This window comes from Gavialis gangeticus, unplaced genomic scaffold (genome assembly GCF_001723915.1).
Source record: "Gavialis gangeticus isolate Ggan-Ray unplaced genomic scaffold, GavGan_comp1, whole genome shotgun sequence".
Lineage (NCBI taxonomy): Eukaryota > Metazoa > Chordata > Crocodylia > Gavialidae > Gavialis > Gavialis gangeticus.
In genome coordinates this window covers 209,333,420-209,342,712 of record NW_017728992.1, presented here as the reverse complement: position 1 = coordinate 209,342,712, position 9,293 = coordinate 209,333,420, and the positions used below count along the sequence as shown (strand labels likewise).

Genomic DNA, 9,293 nt, shown 5'->3' with positions numbered 1-9,293 from the left:
TGCACTTATCAGTGTTGAAACCCATCCTGTTCTCATCCGCTCACCCCTGTAACCTGTCTAGGTCTGATTGCAGCCTATTCCTCCAAGGGAAAATTCAAGGGAAAAAAAGACACTTAAGAGTAAGAGCAGAGGATGAAACAATGAGCTTCATAGGAAAGTTATGGACACTCCTTCATTGCAGGTTTTCAAAAAGAAGCTGGATTGGCATTTCTTAGGATGGTTTGAGAATACCACATCCTGCATCAGTGCAGAAGGTTGGATTAGGCAACCCCTGCAGTCCTGTCCACCTTTCCAAATCTGTTATCCTGCTGAATTGCACTAGAACGGGGGTTGTCAACAAGGGTACTTGAGAAGGCCCTAGGCACCGCCCGCCCAGGCAAATGTGGGGGGCGGGGAAAGGTCGCACATGGAGGCTGCCACCCCCCCGCTCCACATCCAGCTGCTGGGGGTACACTGACCCAAAAAGGTTGAAAACCCCTGCACTAGAATACTTCAGGTAACCTACACATATGTATGGGGGAGGGGGAAGAGATTTGCTTTTATCTATAATTTGAGCAGCTACCTCAATTAAAATCCAAGCTGTAGCCTCTACATTAGCCATGAAGGGATTTAATACTTCCAGTACCAGAGATACTGTGGAAGAAAGCAGTGAACCAGTGAGGTCAAACAAAGCACGGCAGAGAGGTTCGCTTTTGTGGAGCTCTGGTCACTGTCGATAATTAGAGAGCATGTATAGCTTGGATGACCTCCCTCAGATAGAATAAAGTCAATCAGGCTGGCTAGCAGTCAGGAGAACACTGAACTAATAACAAAAGAAGGTAGAAGCAGACAGCAAATGAGTATTAACTGAGCACAAAAATCAACGAAGACACAAAGGAGGAGGAACAGAGGAAATTCTTTAAATCGCCTAAACAATGCCTAGTAGCACACCAATGCTGGGAGCCTGGGAATAAGCCAGAGGAACTGAACCTATTCATTTGTGAGCAAAAGTCCAATGTAGTTGATATTACTGAAGTCTGCTGAGATGCTTCACCTGTTTGGAATCCTGACAATGGATGTGCATGGGCAGTCCTACCTCGTAGCAAGGGCATCCAACTCCAGGCTGCTGCTGCCATAGAGCAAAACAGCCCCATGCACCTGTTTTCAGGAGGAACGTCAGAGCCCAACAGAAGTGGAACACCTTCCTGCATCAGGTAAGGAGGCAAGCATACTGTTCTGCTGCAGCCAGTTCTCAGTTTGGCTCCAACATGCATCCTGAAAGCAGAGGTGCTCAGGGCAGTTCCACCTGCTCTGCACACTTCTATTTCCTGGAGACACTATGCAGGGGTGTCTCAGAAAAGGCCACAAGAGCACATGCTCCTGTCACAGCCCCTTCCCAATCTGGATTTGTAGTTCCACCTGGCTGTGGCAGAAGCACCCTGGTGACAACCACTAATTCAGATAGCATGGATGGGGGAGGGGGACTCCTGTCTCTTGTTTTGCCCTTTTAACATACATTTTTAAAAACAGCAAAGTTATCCATGGAAGAAACTCATTACATAAAGAGTTTAGTTCTCAGTGTGTGCAGTCACTTGACCACAGCATGATTTTGGTCCGAGTGGATGGGGACTATAAAATATGTAAATGACTGGCTTGTACTAGCACTGCAGCTTTGAAATCTCAGCGTAAAAAAAGTTTGTAGCTGTATAATTACAAACCATGGCAGGGTACCGGACTTGATGATCTTACAGATCCCCTTCCAGTCCTTCTTTCTATGATTCTATGAAACATGATCCTATGCTTTATGGTTTCTTTTTACTAACAAAACACAGAGCCACATAGCTCCATTGTAAAACAACAAAGCTTGTGCCTCCAATTTCAAAGGTAGTGTGATGTATGCCTTTGTATGCAGAACAAGGAAAGTAAGGCTTGGACTGAGGAATGGCTTGAAACTCTACAAGGCCTGATGCAGTACAACAGTGGATCTCAACTGGGATGCCACAAAAGTCAAACAGGCTGCCCAGACTCTAGAAAGGTTGAGAGCCACAGCTTTAGGTAATGGCACACAAGGGAACAGTGTGCCTAGCATAACGGCTGGCTGCCTTGGACTCTGAAGCCTGAAGGGGCAGCTACCACTTATAGCTTGAGTTACAGAGCACACTAGAGAACAGGACTGGCTGCTAAACACCTCTCTACAGTGTGTAGGAAGAAACTGTCTTTTTACAGGGGACTTCAACCTGAGTGAGGCATGTGGGAAGTCTCATGTCATCAGTACTACAGCAACTTTGGAATTTCTCAATATTAAAGAGAACAATTTCTTAACTCCAAAATTTCTTGACTCCATTGGATCCAACACAGGGAAAATCTTCATTAGATTTTGTCTTGACAGCTAAACAGAACTGATACATCTAAGTTACCAATAATCTTTAGATCCAGGTCACCGGACCTTGATCACATTCTTTATGTACAAAAAGAATAAAGTCCAAACCAACTACGTACGTACACACACACAAACAGATCCAGAGGGGATACAGTAGAACAGCTGCATCCCCTTTCAGATTGGATCACACCCCGGGAGCCTCTGGGAAGTTTTTTTAAGTCCCCAAAGCATGTAAGAACCCTCCTCCTTCCCCTCCATGCTCAGAGACAGGCCCCTTCTCCTCCCCCACCTGCTGTATTTCCTGCTGGGGGAGGGAGTGCCAGAAGGGGATGCATCTCTGAACACGGAGAGGAAGGGAGGGAATTTTTCCTACTTTAGGGACTTTACAGAAGTTCCTAGAGGCTCCAGCAGTGCAGTCTGCCCACACCATAGGATTGTGGAGGGAAGAGGCTGGTCTGGAAGCTGGGATGCAGGCACCCCTGCAGCAGGAGTGGCTGCTCCCCCGCGACCATTTTCCAAATCCTGGATCTGCATCTGGGGCTTTGAAAGGGCCATATTCACAAAGCTGAAAACAATTATAAGCCAATCATTTAGAAAACAGAATTTAAACAGAAATGGTGAATGATAATTAGGAATTACTAAAGAACAATGTTTAGATACTCAAAAAGCCACACGTCCACAACTGAGGGAAAAAAGGCAACCTTGGTTAAAGGAAACCATCTGGCTTATGGAAGAAGCAGAAATAGCTATAAAAATAAACAACTAGCAACTGGAAGAAAGGGAACATTGATAGTAATGGCAGTAAATGAGGCAATGGAAACCAAAAGGACAGACCTTCCTAAGAGGCAGCATGAAACTCATGAACCTGCCTCCTTCTCCTTGGGGCTAATAGAGCAAAGGTACCTGGAGCCTCTGTGCTGTACCCTTCTCTAAAGCCTAGAGGGACAGAGAAAGTAGGAAGCCTCACCTGCAGGGTTACCTCTCTGCTGCCCATCTGCTTTCTCTGACATTTGTCATGCTCTGTGATCCTCCTGTTCAGTTCAAGGTATGCCTGCTGCAGCTGCATGGGGAGAAAGAGGAGACAGATGGGAAAGAATATCCATAACATCTGTTACAGATTGAAACTAGGCCTGTCAGGGTGGGAAAGCACAGCCTCCACCACTTTGGGAGATGGGAAATTCCATCTCCCTATGCTCCAGGGAAGGTTGGGACTTTTCTGCCACAGAGGGAATAACCCTCTGGGGTCAGGATATGAAACTGGGGCTGCCTAGCTGGAACAGCGAAAGGTCAAATGGGCTAAAGGGTAGGAGGGCAGGTGGGCTGGCCCTGTCTGTGCGGGTACAACTGAAGCAAGGATGACTTTGTACTGATCATGCACTGTGAGGGATACAGGACACTCCCCCTCAGCTCCTTCTCTTGCAGAGGCAATAGCTAGATCTGGGCTTTCTCTCTGCAGGACAAACCAGTCTCCCACCAATGACACAGACTAGCCACTTCTGCACATCTCCTTGACCACTTGGTGGCAGCTCCAAAAGCTGTAGTTCAAGAGATCAGCACTGAAGTGGCATCAACTCTACCCCAATTCTGTTAGGGATCAAGTGAGCCAGATAGTTGGACACTGGGGTAGACATCACCTGCCGCCTGACTGGGAGGACTGGAAATGGAAGACTACTGACACCTAGGGGGTTGTCCAATACAAGCACAGAACTGACCTCCTTGTTACACCTCTCCTGCTCCTTCACCAGCTGCTCCACCTCCTCATTCATTCTGCAGGAAGAACATGCACTTCAGTCCTGCAAGCCCTCACGCTGGGGAACACTGCAGCAGTCTCTGGATTCCCACCCCAATTCTAAAGGATGTCCTGACCAGACAGGGAAGAAAATAGGAAACCAATGATATCACCACCTCCAGAGCATCAATGGGCTCTTGAATACCTGGGACTCAAACCTGAGGTTCCTCCTTTCACCCCTTTTTATCTTACTGCTTCTGTCTCTTTCTTATCTTTCCCTTTTTGACTTCTCCGTCTCATTAAGCCAAGTTGTGAAACACCATATGCCAGTCAAAGGCAAAAAATCCTGGTAAAACACAGGGTTTGCAGGATTGCTGTAGAACCATCACAAGGATGGAGTGGGAAACACTGCGATGGCTGTATCTTACTGTCCTCCCTCTCCTGACTGGGCTGGAGTACACGTCTCACCGGTGAGTTTCAGCATCTTTCAGCTTCTTTTCCTGCAAAGCTCTTCTCTGCTGCTCTGACTCCATCTTCTGCAGCATCAGTTCTGTCAAGCTGATGTCCCAGGATTGAAAGATGGCGACCAAGCTGTCCAAAGAAGCAACCTATTGGACATACGAGCACCATTTCAGTTGGCAAGACCAGTGAGCAATGGCTGGGAATGACCCTCTATTCTCTCATCTCACAGGCATGAACAGTGAATGGCAAGGCTGAAGACAACCCCCAGCTCAGCAACACAGGCACACTTTACCACAGTGAGGAACACAACACCATGCTTCAGCTGCACATCCACCAAGTATTAGGGCAGGAATACAACCCCCAACTCAGCACAAGTGCTGGGAACCTGTCTCCAAATGGGAGCAAAGAAAGAAAAGGGATGGGAATTACGGGAGCTATCCAGAGTGCTGTGGCAAAGATCATTATCCTGACCTGTCCTTTTGACCATGTCATCCTTCTTGCCATTGACTCTCCCAGCTCTATCACATCTAATAGAAGCTGCACGTCTTCACTTTCAAGGCCTTTCACAGCCTGTTCCCTCACTACCTACCAGCTCTAATTCAGTATGGCAGCACTAGCCTCCACTGCTCACTCATCAGATTTACAGACACTCTGGGCTTTCTCCCCTGCTGCCCCCCATATCCGGAAGCAGCAGCTCACAGACATCAGTAAACTGACCTCCTTTTCCTTTTTCAAATATCTCACTAAAATCCCTTTGCTGCAATGTTTAGAAAAAACTCAACAGCCAGTAGGCCACCAGTATACTGAGGACACTGCCGAACATGTTGACCAGTATTTTTTCCTTCTGTGCTCCCCTACCTGTCTGTCTGTCTGTCTTCACCTGCTGTTTCTTGTCTTACACTTAGCTTTGTGGTACAGTAATACAAAAAGCTATAACACAGGGATCACTAGCCCTGTGTATTCTCCTTATTCCTACCTTGAGGGTCTTTCCTATCAACACTGTTTTCTTTTCATTTGTGAATGAAATAGATGGGTTGACGTATCCCTACTTGATCGCTAAAACAATCCATTACTGCAGTACACAAGTGACTACTGATCAGCCTCTGCTCACATAATACTAACAACTACACTGAAAAAAAAAAGGCACATCAGACTCAACTATCAAGTCCTGTTCCTGATTGAAAATGTTGTACTTGATCCTGTCACTCCTCTGATTACTAGAGCTAACACTAGAGAAAGGAGGGTGTATTTTTCCATTTCTTCAATTTTATTATAAGTAATTGACAGCTCTATGAATAGGGACAGCACTGCATTTCTCCTTGTAGTGTCAGTTAATTTCTCATCCTTTTTGTATAGGTCTGCCACACAACAACGGGAAAAAGCACAAAAAATGAAGAATGGTGATGTGAGGCAGCAGTGCCCAATCATTTTCCCCCACTTAGGCTGGATGGAGGGTGCTCAGTCTGTCCATGGGCTAGATTGGGGTGGAAGGCCCAATTAAGCAAGTCGGGGGGTTGGGGAGCAGCCCAGTCCTGATCTGGCCATATGAGGCAGGGGAGGAAGGCATGGCCCAGCCATGATCCAGCTGTGGGCGGGAGTGGGAGGCATGTCCCAGCCCCAATCCAAGGTATGGGAATTTGGCAACGGAGAAAGGTGGCAGTATTACTTGCCACTGCTCTCCTGCCACCAAATTTCCCAACACATGGGGAGCCCCATGGGCCTTTGCAGCCACATCTGGCCTACGGGCCACAGGTTGAGCACCTCTGATGTAAGGGAAAAGAAAACATTAAGAACTGCCTCTACCTGTTCAGGTGTGTTGCCATCATCAGCATAAATTCTGGGGTCTGCTCCATATGGAAGAAGCATCTCCACTGCAGCTAGGTGACCCCCAAAAGCAGCACGATAAAGAGGGGTCCTGCCAAAAGCTCCCTGCACAAATAAAAAAGGATGAGTGTATGGAAAATGGTATCTGCAGTGCTACACAGGGTAACCTGCCATTGTTAAGCTTCTCACCTCACCTTCACAGCTCTGCACACTTCTGCCTACCTACATAAAGGATGAGAGATGAAGCCCTATCTTCAGCAGCAGAAGTGGGATTCAGCACAGCATTATTAGGGCAATCTGTAACCCAAGGAGATACCCATGCATGGGATGCCTGCCCTTTGTACCCCAGCCCCCCACTTAAGAGCAGCCTGTTGAGCCAGTAGGTAGACTGCCTCTGCTCCTCTTCATCTTCCTCCTTTAGAGCACCACCTCCTGCCCCAGGGAATGAAAGTCCAATAGGGATAGTGTCAGAGCAGAGAACACCCGCACACCCACATTAAGACAGCAGCTGCTGACAGGTTGCTCCATAACATGACGCTACCACTGCCATCCTTCTCCCTGTTTTCCTGGTCACTCTTGAGATATCTCCTATGATTCCAGATTATCAGGAAATACCATTCTTGCACCTTCTCTTGTTTGGGGTACTGGTGTAGAAACTGTGTCACACTCCTTTGTCACTCCTCTCTGGGTTTATACATCTTCCCAGCACCATTCCCCTTTACTTTACCCCTCTCACCTCCCCTTCACTACAGGATGGTTGCATCTGATTTTTCTCAGGCGTTCATTCCATGCAATACAAAACAACAAAGCTACTGGGAGATGCTGCAGTGGTTCTGGTCTCCTTCCTTTGTGTGCCATGCAGAGCACATCAGAGCAAGCAACTGGTCTCTCATGGGTCTCTAGCACACTGGGACTGCCTCAGTTACACTTGAGCCACATTTTATAGCTTTACTCAAGTAACTATGGGACTATAAAAACATTAAATGGAAATAAAGTCTGCCTTCATCATGTCACTCCTGCATCTGGATTTTCACAGCCTCAGAAACTGGCTCCTGCCCCACTAACATCAGCAGGCCTGAACACAGTGAACTCCTACTTTTAGAAGAGAAATAAGTTAGGCATGAAGGCACAGGGTCCTAATGTGATCCCAAAAGGTGACTAGAAAAATGGTGAGGGATCACTGTGCCAGAGGACAGAAGGACTACAAGAGAGGATAACAGATCTGAGTTAATTAACCAGGAAAGACCATTATAGCAGCTTGATCAGCCCATGGAATTTCACCTTGCAATTCCTGCACGAGACCATGCTACATTTACTGTTCTCCAGCCTTACAGTGCAATCCTTGACATGAGAATCAAGAAAAATACTCACTACCAGATTTGCAATGTCATGGTCCAATTCTTTCAGAGTTCTAGGATGGAGACTCTCTGACCCCCCAGCCTTACATTTCACTTCCGCCTCAATTATGGTCAGCTTCATTTCCACATCCACATTCCCATTATCTATCCTGGTCAACACCATCATCCTGATTGAAGACCGGGCAAACTACTCATTTAGTTTTTGGGTCATCCCTAGATTATCTGTCCCCACTTTCTTTCCTTGTTGTCTTCATATTTCTACAGTGGAAGAAGCTTGTACAAATAACTTTAAAACTCTTTGCAAGGTCTAGCTTACCTTCCTTTGGGCAATTCTCACTTTTGGTCACAGGCCTGGCACCAGAACAGGTTGGTACAAGGTCAGTGCCAAGGAATCCTCAGTGGGATAGGAACATGATTTTGAGTGAAAATTTGGTTTTTAAGAAGGAGCTCCAATTGAGCCAGCTGTACAGCAATTCTTTACTTATGTTTAATAAGCGCCCGTGACAGCCTCCAGCAACAGGGTTTGGTCATGTAGCAATGATTTTTTACACCTGTGACCAGCAGGAGCAGCTGCCTGATTTGCGACAGGCCAAAACAGATCAATGTCCCTTGTGAAAAAGAAACAAGGGCTTTTAGCAGAGTCTCAGGTAGTGGATGTAGAGCCTTTGGTCATCAACATACTAACTGAGTGGGACTTTATCAGGGAGACCCACTTGTACAACTCAGTTCTGAGTCCGAAACACCTTAACTGACTGTATGCACAGAAACAATTTAGAGATGAGCATCCCTGGATTTGTGGGCCCATTTGGAAAAGATTCAACAGATGAAAGATTCAACAGATCCCTGGAGGTGTTCAAGAGGAGGCTGGACAAGAACTTAACTGAGCTTGTTTGAGCCATACTACCTCCCGTCCATGGCAGGGGACCAGACTTGATGATCTTACAGGTCCCTTCCAGTCCTACTGTTCTATTATTCTGTGAAATGGCATGGACTGGTACCCTCAGTGACTGGAAAAAAAGCATGTGAAATGCTCATCAATCAGAGGCATTACTACATCACATGGGGCAAAGGGGTTGAAGTATGACTTAACTACATCCATATAGACAGGGCATCTGCACAGCTGGCTGACTTGTTTTCTGTGTTAGAAACACAGTGTTTTCTGCACAGCTGTCTGACTTGTTCCCTAGCTATTCTCATTAAAAAATTAGGCAACTGTGGTGTCAATGCCTACATGGTCAGAAGGGTTGCAAATTGGCTGGAGGGTCACACCCAGAGAGTGGTGGTGGATGGGTCATTTTCAACCTGGAGGGATGTGGGCAGTGGGGTTCCCCAGGGCTTGGTCCTCAGGCCTGCACTGTTCAACATCTTCATCAGCAACTTGGATGAAGGGGTGAAAAGCACCTTGTTCAAATTCACGGATGACACTAACATGTGAGGAGAAGTGGGCATGCTTGAGGAGAGGGACAGGCTGCAATTAGATCTGGACAGTTTACAGGGGTGGGTGGATAAGAACAGGATGGGTTTCAATACTGACAAGTACAAGGTATTGCACCTGAGAAGG

General features: G+C 46.8%; 1 protein-coding gene across 1 annotated transcript in view; it reads right to left on the bottom strand.

The window, feature by feature from the left end:
* The window catches only part of LOC109305256 (putative IQ motif and ankyrin repeat domain-containing protein), a 94,778-nt gene that overhangs the window by 27,665 nt on the left and 57,820 nt on the right, over positions 1–9,293 (bottom strand). The window contains exons 7-10 of the mRNA XM_019528273.1: positions 6,354–6,479; positions 4,557–4,696; positions 4,072–4,126; positions 3,327–3,419 (exon numbers count right to left, since the gene is read on the bottom strand). Coding sequence (XP_019383818.1) covers positions 3,327–3,419; positions 4,072–4,126; positions 4,557–4,696; positions 6,354–6,479 — 414 coding nt within the window. The remainder of the gene's footprint in view (positions 1–3,326; positions 3,420–4,071; positions 4,127–4,556; positions 4,697–6,353; positions 6,480–9,293) is intronic.